This window comes from Vigna unguiculata, chromosome 9 (assembly GCF_037176805.1).
Source record: "Vigna unguiculata cultivar grain cowpea cultivar isolate G323 ecotype 2 chromosome 9, ASM3717680v1, whole genome shotgun sequence".
NCBI lineage: Eukaryota > Viridiplantae > Streptophyta > Magnoliopsida > Fabales > Fabaceae > Vigna > Vigna unguiculata.
Window position 1 is genome coordinate 37,055,605 of NC_140800.1, and position 26,488 is coordinate 37,082,092.

The following is a 26,488-nucleotide window of genomic DNA, read 5'->3' on the forward strand; positions in this document are numbered from 1 at the left end:
TAATCTAACATCTAAAATGAATACATGATACTTCAAAATTTGTAAACATTTAAGCAAAATGTTAAATAAAAATATCATTTAGGTTACATTTATTTACTCATGTAATTGAAAATTTGTTTAAAAGCACAAATACACTCATTTTCTTGAGGTGTGGATGATTGTTGCTTTTAAGGATTTATTCTATATTGTTCAAACTTCTCAAAATACAAAATGAACTTCTCAAATATTTTTTAGGAACTTGGAACTTAGAACTAGTAAGAAAACTCTAAAGGACAAATAACATACAATAAAAGAAGTAAACATAATAGATGAAAATGAGAGACAATGGGTTATTTAGAGGAGCATAAAAGCATTTATTTACAGGTGGAGTACATGGTCATATACCCCATGATCCACGAAAGAGAACTTGCAAAGGAATAAGTGCAACTCGCGATTGAAACCCTTTGACCTGCATAACGAATATGCATTACTTGGAGCATAAGAGTGTGATTTGCGATAATAGATCTACGCTTCATGGAAGTTCACTTGGAGAGGAGATCTCCAAAAATTGTGAAGCGTGGAAAGGAGATCTCCAACAAATATAACAAGATGGAACTGTTACATTGTGAATCTTTTCCCAATCCCAGTATATAAGTAACATTTCCAACAATTGTGAAATTTTTAGAATCTTTTGCAATGCTATTATTTTCACAATAATCTTCCACATGTTGCAAAAGACGCGAAATATAAAGAATGAACGAAGAAAATATTGGGTCTCATATAAGATATAATGTACCAAAGTTAGTATAACAAGTATATGAACCAATCATAGATTGAGGAACTTAACACATATTGTAGTTTGTATATTAGACTATATGAATTCAAACAATTAGTATGTGCAAAGAGTTTATCAATCATAATATACCCTCACAATCATTGTTGATATTGTTGTGTTGCGCTTACTAGACTATGCGCTTGCTAGGATTTCACGAGTGCTTTAAAGATCTTGTCAAGATCTCATGCAAACGATTTTACTCGACACTTCTATAGGTAATTTCATTAAATGTGTATTATAAATCATATGTCACCTATAAGGAATATGAAAATCATTAAAAAAATTTGTTTAGAGTTAAAATTATTATAAAACATTGAATTTTAACTACAAAATTTAGCCTCTCAATAATGCATTAATTAGCACTTTCATACACCATAGAAATGGACATTTTATTTCAAAATAATTTCAGTGCTACCAAAACTAACAAGTGACTTATTTTTATCCATGTGAGTCTTATTTCCGGGGATCTCTAATCACAGGGATTGAGTTTTCATCAATTGTTTGTTTGCAAGTCTTTGAGTCTCATTCCCTTCAATGTTTCTAAAGTCATTTTTCTTTCTGAGGGTTTCGTTAGATGATTTATTATAATTCATGTGTTTTAACATAATAAGTGGAAATTGTTATAGTTTTTAGCAAATGTTTTACCAAATTGTAGCTCAATTTCATATGTCTGGTTTTTTCATTGTAAGTTATGTTTTTAGTTGTAGCTAGTGTTAATTAACGATCACAATAAATTGAGACAAATGGGTTTGGTTTCACTCCTAATGGGATGTTTGCTAAAAAGCTTTTCAATCACTCGACCAACTTTAGTTCCAACCATCTCAAAAGCAACAATCTCTGATTTCATTGTTGATCTTGTAATAATTCTTTGCATGACTAATCTCTATGTAATCGCATCACTCCCATAAGTGGATTTTGTCTCACAAAAATATTCAATTAATATCCTTGTACCATTCTAATACCATAGGAAACCCAATATTATTAAATGACACAATCCATTGTACCTCTTAAATATTTAATGAATATTGTTAGTGCATCCAAATGTTTTTTATTAGGAGATTAAGTGTACTTACTTAGTCTACCTATTGCAAACATAATGTTTGGTCTAAAAAAACTCATTAAATACAATAAGTTAAGTATTTGAGCATATTTTTCTATATTTTTATTTAATTTAGAGTTACCATCATAAGAGATGTTTGCTAGTTTAAGGTCATAATACTCAAACTTCATAAGAAGTTTCTTAATACATTACCTCTATTCCTTATGATTTTAACTCCTAAAATCACATTGGCTTCTCCCATGTCCTTCATTTCAAACTTAGATCCCATAAACAACTTTGTTTACAAACTATATCATAGCATGTACAAAAAATTAGTATATCATCATATAAATATATAGTAGCACATTCATCATTTCCATGTTTAAGCACATGCATTCATCAATCCTTAGTTGAAAACCAACACAAAATAAAATACTATCAAGTTTTTCATGTCATTATTTTGGTATATGTTGCAATCTATATAAAAACTTTGAGAGTTTACATATTGTGTTATTTTTTTAACTATGAATTACACACCCTTTAGGTTGAGTCACATAAATTTTATTCTCTAGTTCACTCTCCGAAAAGGTTGTCTTAACACCCGTTTGGTGAATAATTAAATTATAAATGAATACTAAAGCTAACAACGCTTGAATAAATAAAATCCTAGTCACTAGGCAAGAGTATCAAAATAATCTATATTAGGTTTTATATATGTGCGTGTGTGTATGTGTTATTCTTTTAAATCCACTTACAACTAATAGGTTTTTCTCTTTTAGGTATATTTACTAAAGTCCAAATATTATTTTTTTCTTAATTGAATCAATCTCGGTCTTAATGGCCTTATGCTAATGTTGGACACTTCGAGCATTGGTAACATATAAAAAGCTTTCTATATCATTTTCAAACGTATAAACATAAAAATAATCTATGAAGCAAGTATTATTATTTATCTTTTACTTTTCCTCAAATCCTCACACATGTCATCATTATTAGTTTCAAATGTCACATTAATCTTTAATGAAAAAATAATTCTGTCTATACTATACTACTATGTTCAATCACATCATTTTTAAAAATAAGAATTTACATGTAACATTATGTTTTACATAACTTAACAACATGCAATCAAAAGTTTTAGAACCTGTTTTATTTTTCTTATGATCAAATAATATTACTTTAGCTAAACACCGAGTCTCATGGGTATCCAAGATTAGGATGACAATTTTTCCACAACATATGGCAATTTACCATTTTTCTTATGTCATGCCCTATTTTGTAAAAGTAACATTTTGTGAAATTTTTTTCTCCTTACAGATTACCAGGAGCATTAAAACTAATAAGCATATCATTCATCATTTCTTTAAAAGTCATATTTTTACTCTCAACTACTTCATTAGATTCAAGTAAATATGGTGGGTTACTCCATGAGTAATACCTTTTCAACACAAAAATCAGTTAACAAAAACATAATCACTACATTTATTCGATCTAATCCTTTGAATTTTTCAATTTATTTCATTTTGTACTTGCATCCTGTGAGTTAGAAACATATCAAATGTTTCATCCTTATGTTTGATTGAGTACACTTTGACGTATATAAAGTAATCATATATGAATGTTACAAAATATTTTATACCACCTTTAGTCGTGACTTATTTTAAGTCAACAAGATCAATATGAATTAATCTTATAAGTTTAGTTTGACATTATACAAAATGACATGTTTTCTTTATTACTTTAAATTCTACGTATATATCACATTCCATACTCTATTTCTCATGCACGTTAATTAATCATGGTCGTTGCAATTTCATGACATATGCAAAATTTACATGTCCTAATCTAGCATGTCACCTATCACTTTGACGTATATAAAGTAATCATATATGAATGTTACAAAATATTTTATACCACCTTTAGTCGTGACTTATTTTAAGTCAACAAGATCAATATGAATTAATCTTATAAGTTTAGTTTGACATTATACAAAATGACATGTTTTCTTTATTACTTTAAATTCTACGTATATATCACATTCCATACTTTATTTCTCATGCACGTTAATTAATCATGGTCGTTGCAATTTCATGACATATGCAAAATTTACATGTCCTAATCTAGCATGTCACCTATCACAAGAACCAACAATATAAGCAAAAGACCCAAATCTAAATTTATTGATAATTCCAAAAATGGTTTGTATGAAAAGCCTTAATCACAAAATATCTTTTTTGGAGATAGATTTTTTTTGTCATAGCAATATTGTCAAATTCAAATGGTATTTTAACTTCAATTTTTTTTGATAATGTTACAAATTAAATAAGCTATAATAGAATGCACATGTAATACAAGGATATAATCTTTCCATACGTGAGTTTTAAAAGAACTTTTTCCTTTTTGTGAGACAATGGGTGTATTGTAATCATTGTGACACACTTGTTAATTTTTCATCCCCACACTATTGTAGGAGATAAATACACTTTTATTTGTACAAATGTGTGTAGTAACCCTAAAATCTACCATTTATTTGTTTATTGTTTATACCTACACTTTCATTGAATATTTTTAAAAAATATATAGATATTTAAACTTTAGTTAAAGGTTCTTAGTGTCCCTTTCTTTGTTTCACATGTTCTATTAAGTTTTGTGGCAAGATTGAAAGTTATTTTTTGCTTGTGTTATACCAATTTCATACACAACAATTTTGGTGTTTGACGCATTAATCTTTTAACATTAACACCGAGGTTATAAGCTTAGCATCTACTATATTGTGATAGTTAGTTACCATAATTAATGACCATTGGACTTTTTACGTTAAGCACTACTTAATTTATAGAAAACATGTTAAGTTTGAGGAACATGAATACACAAGTTTATAGGTAGTTAAACATGTTGCAACAAAATCAACTCAATTTTTTTAAATAATATTTATTGTTTGATTAGTGAGTGCTTTTACTAGTCAAATATGTTGCTACAAAATTGACACAATCTCTTTAATAATATTAGTTATTTAATTAGTGAGTGTTTCAATGAAGGTGAAGAAGACACTAAGACTACCAAAACATAATTTGATATGCTTGTACATGACAATATTAATATATATAATGTTCTACTACTCTTAAAAATCAATGGTACAACTACCAACAAGGTAATTTAAAAAAAATTGATTGCAAACTTATACACATAAAAAAAAAAAAAACTATCATTTTCAAATACATTGTTTTTAGCACAAATCTCACATAAAATATTACTCTAGAGGACGTGAGTAATACAAACAATCATATATCGTATATAATATTAATCTTTATTTTGTTTTTATTTCACAATCGTTATTTTTATAATCGGTCAACAATTACAAATAAAAAAAATTACAATATTTCAAATTTAAGTGAGCTAAATATGAGAGCATGTATTTTTGTTTGTGAGGTTTAGTCATAAAAAGACCTCACAGTTTAGTAAATGGTTGAAGGTTCATCAGAGTAATCCATCATCAACCGATTTCTAACAATATCTATCTCCACATTAATACAAAGTATTACAAAACCAACCATCACAAACTCATATATTCATACTTGCAGGGTAAAACAGTGATAATCATATTTTGAATGGTTCTTCCCTTGAAAATCAGACTTTAGGCATACATATTTATCAAAATTTTGGGAGCACATTGAATATCAAGCCACATCTACCTTTTACCAATAAATTAATAAATTAAATGTAAAAGTATATGCCTAAAAACAAATATAATTTACAAATTTTGGTTTGGGAGTCTAAACTTATTTTTTTCTTTTGTATATAACTTAAAATAAGAAAAAAATGTATGATAAGCCATCAAAATGTATCTCTAGTATTTCAAAGAAAATAATAAATAAAAATAGGATGAAGACTTAAATAGATAAATAAAATGTTTGATTGAAAAATATGTATAATAAGAAAAAAAGAAGAAGACATCATATAGTATATATCACCAAAGAAAATGGTGACCACTTTGTATATTATCTAAAATATAAAAAATAAAAGATTTTGCCGTCACGTGTAATTAAATTTTTTAAAATTATAGATATCTACTATCTAAACTATTATTTCAAAAAGATACTTATTTATTAGGAGTGAATAAAAATATTGCTACAATAAATAAAATATTACAAGTTTAGCAGGTTTTATAAAAAAATACTGTGCATGGTTACTCACGAGTCAGTTTTTTTGTATATTATTGATAAAGTAGGTAGCAGGTGAGATGCACATTTGTGTATTTTTTGGGAATCATGTGTGGCAAGTGTGAGTAAATTTGTGACCTACAATACCCTAATATAAAAATATCTACCAGAGCATAAATAGCTAATTTCTCTTCTTTTCTTTTTACAATTTTTTTTATTCTCCCACCTCACTCTTGTCCTGTCCTGAAGAGAACTGCACGAAACGAAGTCTAAAAAAACGGATCCCAATAAAAAACTGAACCCTAACCCTAGAATACGGGGCTTATCCTCTGCTTCATTTTCCGTTTGTTCGCTCCCGAAATCGAACCACCAGGTACGATAGGGGTTTGTCACTGAATCTTCACTGGGGTACGCATTAGGGTTATCTCTGCAATTTGTTTCGCTAGGGTTTGGATTTATATGATGGAATGCTCCGCTTCCTGTGTACCTTGTTGTTGCCGGCGATGACCGGGGGACGATGTCTTCCGTTGAAGGACATGGCAGAGGAAGGGGATGCCGCTGCCGTGGGGAGACCCTGTCGGTCTGACTTTGTGGCGGAAATGACTTGTGATTCTTCTGTACGTGAAATTGAAATTGATTACTTGTCCCAGGCTAGGAAAGCGCTCTCAGAACGTTCCCCCTTTGATGCTGCTGAAGAAACTTCGACTTCTGCTGCGCTCACACTGCCCAGTGGGTTGGCTGGCCTGCTGAATAGGCAGACTGATAACAGGAGACGTCCTAAGAAGTCCCATTCTGGTGGGCACAAGAGGAAATCGTCGACTAGGGCAAACCAGAAGAAGCCCGAGGATTCTAACATTTGGGTTGAGACTGAGGAGTACTTTAGAGACTTAACCTTGGCAGATATTGACTTCTTGTTTGAGTTCTCTCGCACTTCTAGTTTAGCTTTTCAGGACTATTTCTCCATTCCGCTGTTGGGAGATGTTCCGACAGACAATGTAGTTAGTAGTTATAGAGAGAATGAAATGGAGCCTGCTCCAAAAGTCAACCTAGGAGTGAGTAGTGAGGAAGAAAAAAAGGGTGATTTAGTGGGTAGTGAGGATCAAAAAAAGGGTGAATTAGTGGGTAGTGAGGATGCAAAGAAGGTTGGTGAAGCTGTGGATAGTGAGGATGGATTGTTGGTAATTGAGGCAATTGATGATGCTGCTGTTGAACAACCATGTCCTCAGGATGACAGGAATCAAGACAGTTCTGGTTCTTCTATCAGTTTAGAGTGGTTTTTGGGATGTAGGAATAAACTTTCTTTAGCTTCTGAGCGTCCCACCAAGAAAAGGAGGCTTTTGGGCGTTGAAGCTGGTTTGGAGAAAGTTATAATGACTTGTCCTTGTGATGAGGGTCAGCCGTTTTGCCATTATTGTGGCAGAGGAGACACTGGCAGTGACTCCAATAGGTTAATTGTATGCGCGGCTTGTAAAATGGCAGTTCACGGGAAGTGCTATGGTGTGCATGATGGTGTGGATGAGGCTTGGCTGTGCTCCTGGTGCAAACAAATGGGTGATGTTGATGAATCACTGAATCCTTGTGTTCTTTGTCCAAAGAAAGGTGGTGCATTAAAACCAGTTTGTAGCAGTGTGAAAGGTGCTGACTCAGCTGCATTTGTGCACTTATTCTGCTCTCTGTGGATGCCTGAGGTTTATGTAGATGATCTGGAGAAGATGGAACCTGTTATGAATGTGGGGGAAGTCAAGGAAACCAAGAAGAAATTAGTGTGTAGTGTTTGCAAATCAAAGTGTGGTGCATGTGTTCGGTGCAGCCATGGTATGTTTTGTTTATTGTAGCATGCAATTCTCAATTCTTAGGCCAATTTTGCATTGTTTTCTAATTATGACTAAAAGCATGTTTGTTAGACCTTCTGATCTGGCTTCACATAGCAATGCTTTTTAAGATCACATAATTTTGTTTATCTGTTGCCTTTTAGTCTGTGTGCAAGGATGACTGAGTTACATTCTGCTAAGATGATTTCTGTATTAAATCAGGTGTAGTGAAGTTGAATACAATTTAAACTCTTCAATGTGCATTTTTCTCAACTTCATAGATTAATTATCATGGTTCTGACCAAACATTTCAATATCTTTGCACGACATTTTTGTGTAAGATTGTTCTGTTCATTGAGTACTTGCATCCCGAAATTTATTCTTAGAAACATTATATTGATTAAAGAGCTTTAATTTTTTGATTGCAAAATGATGATTTAAATTGATGGGCATTAATCATTGTGTATGATTTTAGTTTAAAATATTGTTTTGGTACTTTAGGTTAGAGTTGTATTATATAACAGGACTTCTTCAAGTGTACAAGTGTTTTGGTTATTTATTATGCTCTTTGTCTCCTCGAAAAACACACTTTTATGTTTGTAATTGTAGTGCATCTTGACATGTTATTTTATTCTAAAATGTCCCTGGTTCTGGATAATTGTGAAATTAGGTTGAAAGGTGACGTTCTTTCCATTTTTTTTAAGTGAAGTATACAATTCAACTTAAACTGACTATCCTAATCCTGTTTTTGAATATTGCATATTCTCAGCAATGTCTGACTTGGACAATTGATGATTAGGCCTATTCTGTGATTGAAATATGCTAAGCAAGATTTTGAAATTACTTTTTGTAGTTGATTTACTTTTTCATGGTTCAAGATGTTAGTCATTAGTGTGACTTGCAATGAAATAGGATTTTGGTACTCACTTTTTTTCCACAATTTTTTTGTCTTTTCCCCTTCAACGTGATTTTGGGAGAAACTGAAGATACTGTAATGTGAAGTTTTGTTGGGGATGCACACACGTATTAGTTACCATTGTCTGATGGTAAACTTCAGATTATAAACATCTTTGCTGTTTCTCTTTTAACTACCCAGCATGCTTAATTTGAACCTGCTTATGTTGATATTCCGTTGACTTTTCTGTTTATGAGATTGGACCTTCGAGTAAACAAAGAACTCCTTGTCATATTAAGTATTTGTTTTCCCTTTCTATATTCTTGTTGGTAATGGACCTTGTGTCCAAAAGCCCATCTTTCCTCGTTTAGGAAGGTTAGAGGTGGGGATTACAGAATTCGGGGCAGTGTTACCAATGGGGGAAGGCCAAAAATTTGCCATATAAAGAATCCATTGTAGTCTATGGTGCCACCAGAGCAGGCCTCCCTTCACAAATTGCATATGGCTATTGGTGAAAGATGTGTCACACCACTCTGCCTTGGCTGCAATGGTGCCACCATTTTAGTGCATCTGCTCTACAAAAGTTATTAAGATAATTGGATTTCTTTTTTTATTTAAAGGATAAATTTATACCATGTTCAATTGCATCTGTTCATCTGTTGATACCCTGGTTTGTTATTCATGAGAAAACAGAATGTTAATCATCTCGATATTTTCTGGCGCGAGGAATAGTTTTGATTACGTTTCAGTTCTGAATTTGTCTTTGTACAAGTCTCACTGATTTGTGACAGGAAACCCATATAAAATAAGCTAAACGATATATAAACCATTTGGTATGCTCTTGAAAGCTGGGTAATTAGGCCTTTAAAATTATTATATCAACTACTGCAGATAGGTGTTTTATAAGTTTATATTTTGATGTATTGCATTTTGTATATAGGATTTTGGACTCAATCTTGTTAATGTAGTATTTTCTGAACAGGGGGACTGGATTATGCAGCTTTTCATTTTATTATTTTTCTCCCTTTTATTTATTATTTTAAGCCACGATGAATCATACATGTCTGGGATTCAAGAAGTTTTACAGTGGTTGCTAAAACTGCCCAAAAAAGGGAAAGATTTTTCATCTGGGGTAGGAAAGTCATTATTGGGCTAGTACACCCAGAGTCATGGAACTTGTGAGTAATTTGTTGAAACGGAATGACTACTTTGTTTTCTGTTTTAATTAATCAAATTCAGCATGTCCTAACCTTTTATTCATCAATTTTTCTTACCTTACCCCAGCAAGGTTTGGAATAGTGGAGTGAGTAAAGTTTTGAATTATAGTACAAAAATGTGTTTCTCATAATTAATATGTTTGCTAATGGTAATTGGGGCTTCTCATAGTGCAACCGACCTCCTTTACCTAGGTCTGAGTCCAGCTACAGGATCATAGGTGTGGAAAGTAGATTGCATAATTTTTAGTTGAGCGAAAAGGGTCATTGTAATACTAAGAAGAGCATTGAATGGAATTATTACGTGGGATCTCATGCCAGGGGTGGAAATAAGGCAGACCAAACCAGACCAGACTTGACCTTCGTTAAAAAAAAGTTTGAGCCCCTAACTTATTTATCTCTTTTTAAGCCTTTTTTAATAGTTCTGGTCTGATCTGTATGAATGTTTGACCTGACTTGCGAGCTTGTTCAATAGTTAGTTTTGTTATCAAGCCTTTTAAAGAGTAGTGTTGTATTATTTGTCCTAAATAGTCCCATTAGTTATTATTATGCATTAAATGTACTGTTTGTGTGTATCAGGTATATGTTATGTATAATTATGTGTATGTATACATAATATAACTTTGATTTACTTATTAGAAACCTATTTTGACGCTTGCTCATGGTTTTCTGGTACTTCCATACCATTTTTGTATGCCTTGCAGCTACTTTTTTCTAAATAGTAAATATTTCATTTTATGTGCTCGTTTTGATCTCTTGAGTTATGTTTGTAAGTTGTATTCTTAGCTATCTTATTCTCCTTACAACTTGCAAGTCATTTCTTCTGTGTGGTATTTTCAGGAAGCTGCAGAACTTCTTTCCACCCTTCATGTGCAAGGGAAGCTAGACATAGGATGGAGGTTTGGGCAAAGTATGGTAATGATAATGTGAGTAATCTGTATTTTTTTGGATAATGTCCATGTTCCCCTTTCCAAGAAGAAAGTAACAAAAAAATAAGCAAAATGTTGAATATTATTATCGGATCAATTCCTAAGCTGCCAATGGTTCCTCTTTTTAGTGACAACTGTCTAAACTGTTGTGCTACTTATGTGTCATGCTTTGTCAGGTTGAGTTGCGGGCTTTTTGCTTGAAACACTCGGATCTACCAGAGAGCAAAAGCATCTTGCCACAGGAAGCCTTTATAGAGGTTAGAAATGAATTTTCAGAAGCCAGTGACCTTCCAGTGACATTGCCAGTGAGTGGTGAACACAACTTGAGAGATTGCAGGAATGGAGGATTAGTCTCTGACAGTAATCCAGACAAATTGAACCATAATGACGAACCACCAGATGGAGGATTACCTGATTGCAGGTTAAGTGATCACATGTTGGGATGTGTTGCTGTGCCCCAACAAAATGTTGAAGTGGTAGAGAGAGAGAATGAGAATGCTGATGGATCTGATTCTAACAGTTTTGCTCTAGTTTTGAAGAAGGTATTATATGTATATCCATACATGTGTTTGTTTTGGATAAAGCTATAATTTTTGTAAACAATTGATCTTATTCCATGTTTCGTTTTAAACTGACATTCACTCTTTGGTAGTTGATTGATCGAGGAAAAGTTAACGTAAAAGATGTAGCATTGGAGATTGGCATTTCACCAGATACATTAACTGCAAATACAAATGTAACGCATGGAATTTGTCATGCTTTCTTTCTTGAAAATTATCATTCTTAGTATAATATTTGTTTATTAGTTTTATGTCCCAATCCTTTTCCTTGCAGGAAGCTTATATGGCCCCTGATGTCCGACACAAAATAGTGAATTGGCTAAAAAGCCATGTATATACCAGTGCATTTCAGAAGGGTTTAAAGGTCAAATTCAAACCAGCCAATGCATCCAAAATTGATAGTGGAGCCACGGATGGCTCTGATACTTTACCAATATCAGACTCGGGTTTGCTGGATCCTGTTGCTGTTAAGTCGGTTCCACCAAGGAGGAGAACAACCAATAACATTAGGATTTTGAAGGATAATAAAGTGATTTGTTCATCTGAGGGGGTTACAAGTGAGAATGGGATGCCGGTGCACATGTGCAGAGTAGGACAGCCCAACTGCGAGAATCCAACAAGTTCCAATGAAGCATCCATCCCCAATGCAACGGAAACGGTAAATTTACTTTTATAATTTATTTTGCTTTGTTTCTGAGTAATTAAATTAAATGTTATTGTAATACATTATTCTGAATGATTCAATACATTAAGAGTAACGAAGAGTCTGAAACTTTTTTTTCGGATTTCGTATTAGATAGGCTAGTTTTTTACCTGGTTCTTGAAGTTTTCAATCTCATTAATGACTTAACATTATCCGTGTTATTTGTTTTTCACCATTTATTACTTTGTGAATCTTGAACCACATGGCGATTTTTGTTTTCGTTCTTTCTTCCCTTGTGATCTTTGTTACCCTTCTCCTAGAACATTGTTAACATTTTTGCAAGGATTCTTTAAATACACAGTATAATTCTTTAGAATTTCAAAGTGGGCAGCTTCTTTCAACCATTCATTCATCTTTTACACCTTCTCTATTGTCTGATGGCTCACCTGTTGTTTGGAAGCTAATTAGTGTTGCCACCCAGATTTTTGTCACTCCTAGCCTGCCTTAGTCATGGCCTCTATGGGATTCTTCAAGGCTTGAGCAATTCTTACTTTACAACCTACTTTTGTGAAGTTGAGTTAGACTAAGTCATTCTAAGAGTTCTTTTTGTTGTTTTTTCTGCTGGTACTGCTTCTGCCTTGAGAAATCTCAGTTGTGTTTATACTCATTATAATGGTCTAAATTGCCAATTCAATTCTGATGTTGCTTGTGAAATTTCATGTCTTTCCTATTATTGTTAGTTTAGATCAATTTTTAGTTTTTGGACAGATGTATTTGCTTTCTTTTAAATTTGTTTCCGATGTTTTATATATCACTGAGCATTATGGTGGCTGCCAAAAGCTTAATGCAACCATTCTTTTCTGGGCCCGGGACTGGCAACTGAAGCCATAGGCTTTGCATGCACAAACTCAAAATACCTTGAGTAAGGATTATACTGTGAATGTGATATGCGGGTGACTGGTAAACCCCATTGCTGGAAGAATAAGTAGTACTTTTGAGATTGGGGCTGTGGGATGATTAGTGAGTTAACTTCCTATAAATAAAAAGGGGGTAAAGAAGGAGGTTTATACTGTGATTTTGTAGGAAATCCAGATTGATGTGGAGAGTCTAGTTTCTTGATCCGGTTTTTGATCCCATTTTTTTTAATTGTAATCCAGTGTCAGTGGGGTCTCATTTTGAATTTTGGAACTGGTTTTCTTGAAGCCATATTCTTTGATCTTAATACAGATTTTACTCTCCTTCGTTGCATGAGTTATATTTATGATGATATCAACAACTGCTTTTTGTAATTCATTTTTGGGAAGGTGTGATGCTTAACAGGAAAAGTAGTGTTGCTTGCTTTTCTTCTGTGTTCTTTGTTCTTCTTTATTAATCTGCCTACTTTCAAGAATGTGTTTTGCCTGACTATTGAAGTACTCTATCTTTGTGACATTGTATGACAATTTCATTGTAAGGTAGAATTGTGTGGGTTTATGAGCTTCACGTTATCTATATTTTTGGTCTTTAGTTGTCTTGGAACGGGATTTCCAATTGGACTTGTGTGATGCAAGGACAAGACGTGGGCAGTATATAAAAAAGAAACTATATTATGAATACGAATATGACATCCTTAATAAGGCCGTCTTGATGTTTTTCTTGGACGAACATGACGAATGGGGATATTTTGACCTCTCTAATCTTATTGATGAAAGAAATGAAATAGCAAAGAATATACTTATGTTATCAATCCACTGGTCTCCCCTGTTTAAATACCTTTTGGCAAATTGATAAAAAAATTGTGTGGCTAATCTTTACATTACAATTTCTGAAGGCTTCCCTTTTCCATCTGCTCCACAGAAACTAAAATTGGAAAAAGTATCATTTTTTTAACTATTTATTTTTAATGCAGAAATTACTCAAGTCCGAGGATATTTTTCAAGAAGTTCAAGGTATGGCTTTAATTACTTCCCTTTTCAGAGTTCATTAGTTACTTAGTATTTGGCAATTTCTTTCTAAATTCCCTTCCCCCTTCCATTCTGTTTCTTTTAAAGAGAGATGATGATTTTGTATGATGAAAACTTGTTTTTTGAGATTTTGGTTTGCTTTTAACTGTATATGTCTGAGCCTCTTCTGATTATTCTTTATAGAGTTATTGTCAATATGTTTTTTCCTCTTGCTGCTCTGTGTTTTTTAAAGTATGCATACTCATTTTTGCAGAGAATGCAGATAAACCTCACAAATCCTGCTTATCTGGGTACGTTTCAAAAGACAAGTGTAGTATTCGTTTGCAAAATCCTTCTACGCTTTCATATCAGCAATGTCTTGTTCATTCTGCTTCAGAACCATCTGATTCTGGTTTCATGTGAGCTTTTCAAAGTGGATATTTTAGTTATTTGCAGCATGTACTGTTTTCTGTCTCTTATTATGTTTTAGTAGAAGTTCTTTAATGTGAGGACTTTCATAGGTCGGTATTCTTCTTTAAAGCCAATTTTAATTTATTTGAAATGCAGAAAGGGTGCTGTCTCTAGTTACATTCATCCATTCATCAACAAGAAATTGCTGCAGATTCAGGATGGGGTGCCCTTGGAGAATGTTATATGTGAGACTAATTTAAATATTCTTTTAAGAGGTGTTTGGTATGGCTGTTCTAATTTCCTGAATGTGTATATATATATATATATATATATATATATATATATATATATATATATATATATATATATATATATATATATATATATATATGTATAAACCTGTTTTTGTATAATGTTTGGGTATATGATATGTGAAAATCTTCAATTTCAAAAGTATGTCAAAACTTAAGTTTTTGTGTGGTATTGTTATACCCAAATGTAAAATATATAGGTTTCTATTTGTTTAGAAAATTAGAATGAGGCTCCTTAGTTGTTTTCTTTAATATCCCTTTGAAATTGTCTAACAAATTCCTATCTCAGCAGGTTCAACTGACAAGGGAAATTCGGGTTTGGTTGAATCCTTTGGAGCTAGCGGCTGCTCAAATAGCCAAAATCAGAACTTAACTGGCAGTGAAATATCAAAGCCTGATGAAGTAAAGAGGGAGCAATTGGTCAGGACTAAAGAAGTGGAACTTTTGGAAATTTCTCCACAAGATGAGTTGGAGGGGGAACTTGTTTATTTTCAATATAGGTTATTGCAGAATGTGGTTGCAAAAAGGAGGCATATTGGTGCGTCTCATTCTTCGTAAATTCTCATCAATTCCTTGTTTTAAAATTTAATTTGAAGTTGGTAATATTGTTTGGAACCAGGAATTTGTTCTCTCTTTTTTAAACATTGAGCGATAGTTATTCTTGATTTTGTAATTGCAGATAATTTAATCTACAGTGTTGCAAAGAGTTTACCACATGAGATTGATAAGGCACATCAACAAAGATGGGATGATGTTATTGTTAATCAATATCTACGTGATCTTAGAGAGGCAAAAAAGCAGGGCAGAAAAGAAAGAAAGCACAAGGAAGCACAGGCAGTATTGGCTGCTGCAACTGCTGCTGCTGCAGCATCTTCTAGGTCATTCCGGAAAGACACATTAGATGAATCTATGCAACAGGAGGTTGTAGATACTTTATTCTCTCCCTCTCTCTATAATCAGCTAGTTGTATTGACAACACAATATTATCCTTTTTTCAGAATTTTTTAAAATCAGACCATTTAAATGGAAGGACGGGTGCTTGTTCTCAACCAATGCCTCGAGCCAAAGAGACACTTTCAAGAGTAGCTGTGACTAGAACTTCATCGGAGAAATATTCGGATTTCTGCATGCCAGCTTCAGATTTTTCTAAGGAGCAATGTAAATCATGTGATATTTGTAGACGATCAGAGACTATTTTAAACCCCATCTTAGTCTGCTCTGGTTGTAAGGTTTTAGGACTCATCCCTGGTCTTTTTCATGTATTTGTTTCACTTATCTATGTTCCATAGTAATTGTTATTCTGTTGCAGGTTTCAGTCCACTTAGATTGCTACCGTAGTGTGAAAGAAACGACAGGTCCGTGGTACTGTGAGTTATGTGAAGATTTGTCCTCTAGAAGCTCTGGGGCATCTGCCATCAACTTTTGGGAGAAACCTTATATTGGTGTAGAATGTGCTCTCTGTGGTGGTACTACTGGTGCTTTTAGGAAGTCTTCTGACGGTCAATGGGTTCATGCTTTCTGTGCTGAGGTTAACTATTTCCCTTTGAATTCTTTGGGAGATTGCTCTTTCTTTCTTTAATTCCTAAGTTTGGTTAAGTGGTAACTTTATTTGGAATACTTTCTAGTGGGTTTTTGAGTCTACGTTCAGAAGAGGACAAATAGATGCTGTGGAAGGAATGGTATGGGCCTAAACTGCTAATTCCTTAGTTTGAAGTTCCACCCTCCTTGCTCCTGCTTGTTAACTTGGAAAAAGAATTGACGTATCTTTTCTAACACCTCTGTCTTCATTGTTAAATGCCAGGAAAGTGTGCCAAAAGGCGTTGACACTTGTTGCATCTGCCATTGCAAGAATGGTGTATGCATGAAGGTAATGGTAACATAAAAAATTGAATTTTCTTCTTTATCCTGTTTCAATCAATAAGCTTTGAAATTAACGTTTTTATTTGAAAGTAAATGTTTAAATGGTGAATGCAGTGTTGCTATGGGCATTGTCAGACCACTTTCCACCCATCCTGTGCTAGAAGTGCTGGTTTGTACATGAATGCAAGGACTGCTGGTGGCAAGGTTCAACACAAAGCTTACTGTGAAAAGCATAGTCTGGAGCAAAAAGCGAAGGTTAAATTTTGCCTCTAGGAATAAAATGTTCTTTATTTGTCTAGCTTGATCGTATCCTGAGTTTGTGCTCCTAATTTTATTCAGGCTGAAAATCAAAAACATGGAATTGAAGAGTTAAAAAGTATCAGGCAAATTAGGGTGAGACTTCGTTTCCTTTTTTGTTTTAATCAGCTTCCACATTATTGTTTGAAGGACTTGATAATAGGATGCATTGTCCATCGAACTTTGGATGTTCTATTTGTAGACATCTAAGCCTGCTTAAAATATATGTTCATCATTATAGTTATTTGTGCATAATATGTTTTCTGTTTTGAAGTCTGTTAGTGAAATTTATGTTAGGCATTATTTGAAGTTTATCAGATAACTTATTCTTCCTGTGTTTCTGAAACAGGTTGAACTAGAGAGATTACGTCTCCTTTGTGAAAGAATTGTCAAACGTGAAAAAATAAAGGTAATCATTTGTCAAATTTGCCATAAGAATCTCAATTGTTCTTACGTTCCTTCATTTGGCAATTATGACTGATGAAATTTAATTGCCAATCTCAGAGTGATATATAGAATCTCTATGTAGCATTTTCAATTAGGTTGTAGATTCTCATGTTTGGATTTTCTTTCACTTCGCTGTCGTGCATGGCGATTTTGATTTACTTGTATTGTGGGCATTTACAGCGGGAATTAGTACTATGTTCACATGACATACTTGCCTTTAAAAGAGATAATGTTGCGAGGTCTGTGCTAGTTCATAGCCCTTTCATCCTTCCGGATGGTAGTTCAGAATCAGCTACAACGTCTCTAAAAGGGAACACAGAGGGATACAGATCATGCAGTGAACCACCCCAAAGATCAGATGATGTTACTGTTGACAGTTCTATTTCTGCTAAGCACCGTGTCAGAGTTGCCATATCTATGGATGCAGACCCAAAATTGGATGATGACTGTTCAACCTCGCAGAGCAAATATAACCACAAGATCCCAGAAAGAACACAATTTTCTGGCAAGAAGATTCCTCATAGAGCTGCTGCTGCTGCATCACGAAATATTTTGGATGAAGGTGGATGGAGATCCAAATCTAGAAAGGTGAGTAATGACAGACTTCAATGTTTAATTATCATTTTTTTTTTAATTTTTCAATGAGATATGTAGTCTGTGCCTTATGGATTTAATGGGAGAAAGAACTTCTCAAGTCTTTCTTTGCAATTGCAGCATGCTGAAACATTTGGAAAAGAGCTTGTTATGACGTCAGATGAAGCATCCATGAAGAATTCAATGCTGCCAAAAGGATATGCATATGTTCCTGCTGATTGTCTGTCAAATGACAAGCACTCTAACGAGGATATGCATGACAGATAGTGTTGGATCCCATCCTGGTTCTTTATTTTGCCCTCGAGGCTGACATCCATAATAATTGATGCCATGCGATTTTGCGCTTGGGGGAGTTTTATTTGAAACTGAAAATGGCAAAATGTAGAGATAGGGTTGATCATACTGAATTGTTGCAAAATGTTGCTTTCTGCTCTCTGCGGTTGCAAGTTTTGTTAGCATTGTTGTACATTCCTTATGAGAGTAAACTGTACAGTGGATGAGCATATCTTGCGTTTACTTGTATTAGAAGGGGGCATGCATTCCGTTTTATTATTGACACTCGTGAGAATGATCAAACGGAAGCATTCCTTGTAATCATCATACAAGGGAGGATCAGGGAATTACATGTTTTTCTGTAAAGTTGATGTACATATTTTATGACAGTCGTAGTAATCTGAAAGGGGTAGCGCTCGGCATCAGATCCACCAGCATATAAATTATATTCAACTTCCACCCAAATTTGTATTCCCCCCTTTATACTGCATTTCTATGGTGATGATTCTTGTGATTACTGAAATCCCTGATATCATAAATTGTAATGTAGGTAAGTGATAATTGATCTATGCATTTTTGTTGTCGATAGACCATTTTCTTTACTTTATATAAAGGTGACTTTTGAATTATCTCTTTTGAAAATTTTCTAGAAAATGATATCCATAGAAAGATTTGTGGAATAAAATTTTTAAACCAGGATTTTTGGAAGAAGCTATAAATTCCAGAATGAATTTTAAACTTAATTTTTGGGAACAAGGTTTTTGATATATATAAGATGTTATCTGAAATAAGGTTTTTAGAACATATGAGGTGTGTTTTGGAACAAGATCTTTAAAACAAGATTTCTGGAAAAAGTTTCTCAAAGTATAAACGCTGTCTTTTGGAACAAATTTTTCTGAAGAAGTTTATTACTAAACTCACCGTTTTATTCTCTCTTCTCAAAGAGTGCAGCGGTGATTGTGGCTGCAGCAGTAGTATGGTACAGTGAAGAGGCTTTTGATTTTCTTTTTAGAATTCGGTGAAGATAGCAATGTTTGAGGTGCAGAAAGAAGAAACCTCAGTGATTCAACGAAAGTTTGGGGACTGGGCTTTTTCCTTACCCATTATTTTCTGAATTGTGTGATTCATTGCTCAAACAATTTGATTAAATAAGATAAACTATCTGCTTTTTACATTGTTGATTTGTGATTTATTCATTTATGTGTATATTTTAATTACTTGTATATGGTTTAAATCAACCTTTGAACGTTTCTTTGTCCTTTGGACATAAAATAAGGGCCATAATGGTTTAGTTTGTTGGTCGACGTTTTAATTTTAAGAAAACTAATTATTTCTGAAAATGTTTTAAAAAATTGAGTGAGTTACTGTTGATTTTAAAATTAATCATTTAAAGTTTAGTTTATTACATGTCATTATTAAGGTTTTAGATTTGACCTCAACTACCATTAATGTGTTAAATATGTGTCCTACAAGGTAAAAACATTACAGGTATTTCACATAAAAATTGTCATGGTGAAAAAAGGAGAGAACAAAGGTTTATTTGTTTCTAAAAAATCTTTTCAATCTTTTGGGTATTTGCATTATTTCTATTTAACACTTTTCGAATTATGCCTCAGTTGACAGGCTTAATTAGTTTTAAGTCTTCCACATATTATCGAATTTTGTTTTGAGAGGTTAATTTATTGTTTTCAAAATTGAATATATAACAGATTATACAATTTTAATTTAAGTTTTTGAAAAAAAAAATTATGCTACGATTTATTAAAAAGTGAATTTAATCTAATATAGTCTCAACTTCAGTCTGTAAGATAAAATTTGATTAGTTAAGGTTCAAAATATCACACCACAATTCCTACATCTATCTATTTGTGTCTTCATTGTTAATTCTCTCAACTATATTTGTTTTTCTATTTCAATCATAATTAGTATTTTGTCAACTATATTTAGTTTTCTTTTTATTTGTTTTTTCCATAGTTTTTATTTTTGTAATTAAATTCATTTCGTTTGTTTCATTTCGTATATCATTCACAATAATAAAAACATGCGCTCAGCATTATTATGTTTTCTCTTTCTAAAGTGTGTTTTCTTCTTCTTCTTCCTTTTCTCATCATGCGTTGGTACACTTGTGTTTATTTTATTATCTTATCGGAGCCTAATTTTCTTCTTTATAGATAATGGTTAATTTTGTCAACTTAACGTAAGCACATCCGCATCCATTCAAATTTCTCGTCACTTGTTTTGACCTTTTTCACTTGTGAACATTTACTTAAACCCAAAAGGTACATATTCAACAATATAAAAACTGGAAGCAGAAACTGTGATTTCATAATTTCTTATTTAAAAGAGATATAAAAATTGGATTTTAAACCTAATTTAATATTGTAAAATCGATTTATAAGATGATGGAGATTCTACGTCGACTAGAGATAAATTAATTTTTATAATATATAAATGAGTGCAAACCTCACCTTACAAATTTGTTTTGTAAAATTGAGTTAAATTTAAAGTCTAAATTATGTACTGAGTTTTTTTGTGTTGTCCTCTTTATCTTATATTAAACAATAAAAATACATGTTAATACTTTAAATTTTTTTGTAATATATTTTAAAATTTTAAAATTAGAAGTCATTGAAATATTTTAAAAACACATCAAAATAACATCACATAAAAATTGAATTGAAATCTAAATTTATTGTGTTATTAATTATCAGACCAATATCGAACAATACATTAATATTTAATTTTATACATAATATATATATAAAGTATGTTGAAAGTCACATAGACTGACATTTATTCCAAAAGATAAACATGTTGAATATCCCAATCGAAAATTTTCGCCCCCATTTGATGGTATAAACAATATCGATGGTATGGCCTGATGTTGTTGACTTGAACTATTCTTCACTTTCACAAATCATTAGTTAATTATACCATTTATCACTTTCGTAGAGATTTACTTATCTGTATTTCGCTTTCACAGTGTACAATGCTGACTTCTTATTCCTAACCACACTTCTGAATCACATGCCTTTAATTCAAATATTGCGTTTGGTGTGGAATTTTTTAGTGACAAGGTGAAAGAAAAAAATGCTCTTTTGTTTGACATAAAAGGTGATAGTAAAATTAGAAACAGTGGGTAATAGTTTATGAGTCTTACAATTTCCCATTCCCTTTTTCAGAAGATTTAAGATGGAATAAGAAAAAGGTCAAATCATAACTCTTTAACTTTTTTTTTTCCCTTTCCTTTATGCTTTTATCTTACCAAATAAAACCTAAAGGGTTTGCACCAAATTTTCAGTGTTTGGGTTCCATCAAAATCACCAAAATCTAAACTGCAGGAAAAAAAAAAAAACCGTCCTGTGAATGGAACAGTGACCCAACAACACATGACTTCAATAATTGCTACGTTATCAATGTTTGTTGACCATTACAAGGAGTTAGCAATTCATATTTTTATGTATACAATGCATCTTCATTATTTATTTATATACTTTTTTTTTCTAAGGTAGAAGATTGATCATGGACCATTTCCAACCATAACTTGTATCGGATAACGGATTCAGGTCCAATTTCAAACAATGATGTAAGAATAGATTTCAAATAGAATTAATTTTAATATTGAATTATTTTCTTAACGGAATATACAAAAATATGAGATACTATGCTAGTTTTTTAAATCCTTATTTCATGTAGCTTGATCATCTCTTTTTTTTTTTCAATCTCCATGTGTTTTTATCTTCTTTTCCAATCACTCATTACAAAAAAAAAAAAACTATTTTTTATAGTAAAATATATAAATAACATATAACTTTTATTAATATTCAAGGAAACAATGATATAAAGTTTCTTTTGGATATCAAATCCTAATCTTTAATTTCTACCAAATATAAAGGCGTACATATTTTCAACAAGTACAAAATTGTATTTATTAAACACACTGCAACCGGTACTAACTGTAGATTGAAAGCTTAAAATGTCATGGAAACCATAAACCTAAATTTTGTATCCTTCTAATATTGGAGAAGATCTAAATGGAGAAAACGGAGATATTTAATATACCCACTCTTAACTTTATGAATACAACGTTAAATTTAAATATTATAAGTGATTTTTATTTTTAATATAGAATTCAAATCAAACAAAGTGATTGAAAAAAATAAATAATTTTTATTTTGAACAGTTCTAAATCTTATTTTTCATTTTCATGAGTAAATTCACAAGCACATGTATGAATTTTGATTAACTTTCCAAAATATGGATAAAAATATAAATTTTGTAAAACCGGCCATAAATATTGTAAAAAAAGCTGCCCTGAGTACTAATTAAATTCACAATACTAATTCCAAAGACAGCAAAATAATTAAAACGCATTAAATATTTGACCATTTGACTTTGACCAATTTACTATTGTATCAGAAAACATGAGCATGATACTCTGCATCACCGCCATGTGAGATGCTTCAAGAAACAGAGCAAGCAAGCAACACGGGAAATGGGAAGCCTGGAAAATTAGAAGAGAGAAGAAAAGAAAACCCTTTACATTGTATATGATGATGATGATGATGATGATGATGTACGTAACAATCTGAGAAAACAAAAACAGAATAAAATAAAAAAATGCAATCCAAGATTGGATCCGTCGATTTGATTGTGTTGGAGAGGTATGATATCAAACAGTTGGAGGTTGATGACAAATCCTTGGATGGTGAATCTGTTGAAGCTGTAAACTTTTGAGTGCAGGTCTAGCCGTACCGGATCTCCTTTTCCAGAGACTATCCAATTCTTTTCCTTCCTCCGACTTGGGAAGAAGAACTCTTTTCACCACAGGCAAAGGAGGATCCATCTCTTCAATGCTCATCATGGAAACAACATTGTTGTTGTTGTTGTTGTTCTCACTCTTGAGACACTTTTGGTTTCTGGGCACATCCGAAAGCTGTTGCCTTGATCTACAGGTGGCGGCGGAGGCGGAGGCGGCGGCGGTGGTGGTTTTGGGGGTGGTGATGATGAAGTTTTTCCCGGAGAAGAGTCTTCTGAGTTTGGAGTATTTGACAGATGGGGAAGATTTGTTGGGGAAAGAGAGTCTGTGAGAGGGAGGAATCCCAGCGATTTTGTTGTTTCTCTTGACCTGACCCATGCAACTGATTCTTGGGGATAAAGGGTCGTTGGAAGAGGGAGCAGAAGGGTCTCTGAAGCGTGGCATGGTCACGTCTTTGATGGTGGGTCGTGAACACAGCATTGGAAGGAATGTGCTTTTCTGATAGTAAAACTGATGCTGCTGATGGTTTTCATTTCCCATCTTAATTTATTCACTTTTATAGAACAAATCAGAGAGAGAGTTGGAAAATGTCAAAGGAAATGGTTTTGGCCAAGTCTTTGGGCGTTGCAATCAGAGACAGTGAGGTGTGAGAGTTTGAGCTTGTCAAGTGAGAAGAAAAGAAATGCAGAATGGAGAAGAAGACAAAAAAAGGAGGAAAAGAGTGAGACAGGACCACTCTGGAATTGTAAATTGGTTTTTCTTTGGAATTTAGCAGAAGATGAGGTTTTTGTCTCTCTGATTAAACTCTTGAAGAGACTAATGATTCCAGCTTGCAATTGTATCTGGTTTATCGTGTGTGGTGGTGAGATCTGAACCCTAACCAAGTTTATTTTGATGATGGCTTCAGAGGTTAAATCATAGGTGGAGCCACCACTTGTCCCCTTTGTACTCCACTCTAGGCAATTACTTAGTATTACTCAATGCTTCTTCATTTTTTTAACTTACAAAGGAAACAATACTCATAGAGTTATAGGATATGCATGCAGAATATGTTATTATTTTTCTGACCCCAATACAAACGTGGAATAATTTGTATAATCAAGTTTTGTGACCAAAACCTTTGCAATAATTACCGATGTTACTTACTCTGTTTCCACAAATTGCTTTCGTACACAAGTTTTCAATTCCAAAGTTTAATTAAGGTTATCCGAGTCTACACTACCACCACATTTCTCATTTTTATAATTCAATAACAAGTTCAAGTAATCTTAGTGATTTTCACACGTATTATGAGGAGAGCCACGTTTTTATCAATAAGGCAATTTTCAGACTTGGGAGAGGGTACTAGGAAGAATAAATGTTAGTCAATTTTTAATTTTAATAAATCCATTGTAATATAGAAAGAAAAAGAGAAAAATTAAAAAAAAATTGATAAAAAGAAGAAAGAATGGAGAAAATTTACGTTTCGTTTCATGCAAGTTAATACTACAGTATGAAATTGAATAGGGTTTTAACCGAACAATATCCTTTGAGAAAGACGTTAATTAGCGAACTAGCATGTACTTTTAGAGGCGGGGATTAAAAGGTTATTTATTATTTTTTTTAAATGAAATATTTTTTAAATCAATACCATGAGCATTAAATAAAAAGTAAAATGTAAACTATTTAATAAAAATATAATCATTTAATATATACAATCATTAAACTAGTTAATACCAAAATTTTAATTAATTTTAAAAAATGTTTACATGTTAAGCAAAATTAATGTGATATTTGATTAAATGATAGTTTTCACTTTGTATTTTTAGTCAATACAATCAAAACTTATCAAGCAATATTAAATGTGATTTGATACTTATTAAATTTTCAAAGTTTTTAAAATTAAAGAAATTAAAAGGTGTTGTATTTTACATTACAAGTGAATAAGAAGAGTTTATTTAAGTGATAATCTAAAGAGAAATTAATTGTTGTCAAAATTGAAGATAGTATATAGAATAAAAAATGAAATATAGTAGATGGATTCAAATTTTGAGATGTGTAAGTTTGACTTTTTGTTGCACAGTCAAAGTACGGTAATCTTGTTGGCGTGTTTTCGCGGTGGTCCCACTTTTACCTCATACCACCCTACTACTCCATTCATTCACTATCTTACTTATTTTTTACCTTTTTCCACATTTTAGCTTTTTATTAAAAAAAAAATCATATATCATTCAGATATATTAATGTAATATAATAAAATCTTAAATGAGATCATAGAGCATACAAATAAAAAAGTTAATGCTACAGTATACTTAAGTTGGGTGACTAAAAATAAAATATTATTAAAAAATCATTTTGTATTATTTTAAATATAAATTAATGGACACTTTATGTATTAATTTCTAATGATATATTAATATATAAGTTCAGATGCAGGAAGGATCGAAAATATTGAAAATAAATAAGTAATTAATATGGGTTGAATATATGTTATAGAAAATAATTTAACAAGTAATAGTAAACGTCCGTAACTGTTTCGACGAATTTTTTAATACAAAGTTTTGGAAAAGAAAAATAAAGAAAATGAAATTGATACTTTTTATAAATTTAAATTAAACCCATTTAAGGAATTAAAATGTAATTTTAAGTTTGCATTTGTTTTTTAACTGGACAAATAAATTTCAACCATCAATCAATGCATTAAAGTTATTTATATTTTTGTTTACTTTGTATTGGACTAGTGTCATGACAAAGTAAGATTGTTGTGGACACATGAATGGAGATTTTATATTGTAGAAATTGACGTTGTAATGAGTGTGACTTATAGTGTTGGGAAAAGGTTTTATTATTATTATTTTATTATTATTACTTTATTATTATTATTATTATTATTATTATTATTATTATTATTAAATCTTAATACATTTTAACAAAAAAGAGCACTTCTAGGTCATGGTATTCAACTTGAGAAAATGTCAGAGTTTGCATTAAACTAATTATAGCAATTTACATTGCATGGCTGGTATATATGCTCTTGTTACTTAGACAATAAAGAGTATAGTTATAGAACAAGAAAAATGTTTGAGATTTTAAGAGTAACAAATTGTAGTTGAGAGACACAATAAATTCAAATCTATATGAAAGATAAGTTTAATTATTCTTTTGGATATTTTTTTTTTAAAGTGTAAAGTTCTTTTAGTGTTTTTTTTCTTGTTTCAATTTGAACATGACTTTTTTTAAAAGTGATTTTAATTTGGTTCTTTGAATTAATGTTGTACAAACTATGTCACTATCAAATTATAGCTTTTTTGATTTTTTTAAAACTTATTTTTTAAATTTATCTTTTTCACATGTCATTTTAAAGTTGTGTCACGTGACACTTTGAGTGTGACATGATAGTGTAATGTGGTAGTGTTATGTGACAAAATCCCAATTTAATTTTTATACTTGTTTTTTTTTTATTCAAGTTACTCACGGTTTTTGTAAAAGTTGAGATATATATCTCTTTTAAATTAGGACAAAATTTACTTTTTTTATAAATTTTATGCTATTATTTTTATTAAAATTGGC

At 32.0% G+C, this 26,488-nt stretch overlaps 2 protein-coding genes across 5 annotated transcripts; one reads left to right on the forward strand and one right to left on the reverse strand.

The window, feature by feature from the left end:
- Positions 1–6,225: 6,225 nt before the first annotated feature.
- LOC114164309 (PHD finger family protein) lies at positions 6,226–18,703 on the forward strand. Of its 4 annotated transcripts, none has more exons than XM_028048930.2 (19): positions 6,226–7,828; positions 10,774–10,859; positions 11,039–11,404; positions 11,515–11,598; positions 11,697–12,080; positions 13,954–13,993; positions 14,262–14,406; positions 14,555–14,643; positions 14,999–15,247; positions 15,389–15,630; positions 15,708–15,938; positions 16,019–16,237; positions 16,335–16,388; positions 16,511–16,576; positions 16,684–16,824; positions 16,909–16,962; positions 17,216–17,275; positions 17,494–17,901; positions 18,028–18,703. In XM_028048930.2, exons 1-19 carry the CDS (start codon positions 6,481–6,483, stop codon positions 18,172–18,174), a joined length of 4,413 nt encoding a protein of 1,470 aa, XP_027904731.1. In that variant the 5' UTR covers positions 6,226–6,480; the 3' UTR covers positions 18,175–18,703. The 4 variants fall into 4 exon arrangements, with proteins under 4 accessions (XP_027904731.1, XP_027904732.1, XP_027904733.1 ...); XM_028048931.2 differs by having other exon boundaries at positions 15,002–15,247; XM_028048932.2 differs by having other exon boundaries at positions 14,262–14,298.
- Positions 18,704–22,540: 3,837 nt separating this feature from the next.
- Positions 22,541–23,853, reverse strand: LOC114162636 (uncharacterized). Its single transcript, XM_028046593.2, has one exon. The coding sequence runs from the start codon at positions 23,477–23,479 to the stop codon at positions 22,853–22,855; it is 627 nt and encodes a 208-aa protein (XP_027902394.1). The 5' UTR covers positions 23,480–23,853; the 3' UTR covers positions 22,541–22,852.
- Positions 23,854–26,488: the final 2,635 nt, after the last annotated feature.

Bases quoted from the DNA above. Each gene is read 5' to 3' on its own strand.
- LOC114162636 (XM_028046593.2), bottom strand. From the start codon at position 23,479: ATGGGAAATGAAAACCATCAGCAGCATCAGTTTTACTATCAGAAAAGC.
- LOC114164309 (XM_028048930.2), top strand. From the start codon at position 6,481: ATGCTCCGCTTCCTGTGTACCTTGTTGTTGCCGGCGATGACCGGGGGA. The intron at 11,405-11,514 runs GTATTATATGTA...ACTCTTTGGTAG, and splicing joins TTGCTCTAGTTTTGAAGAAG to TTGATTGATCGAGGAAAAGT. The intron at 16,238-16,334 runs GTTAACTATTTC...AATACTTTCTAG, and splicing joins TTCATGCTTTCTGTGCTGAG to TGGGTTTTTGAGTCTACGTT.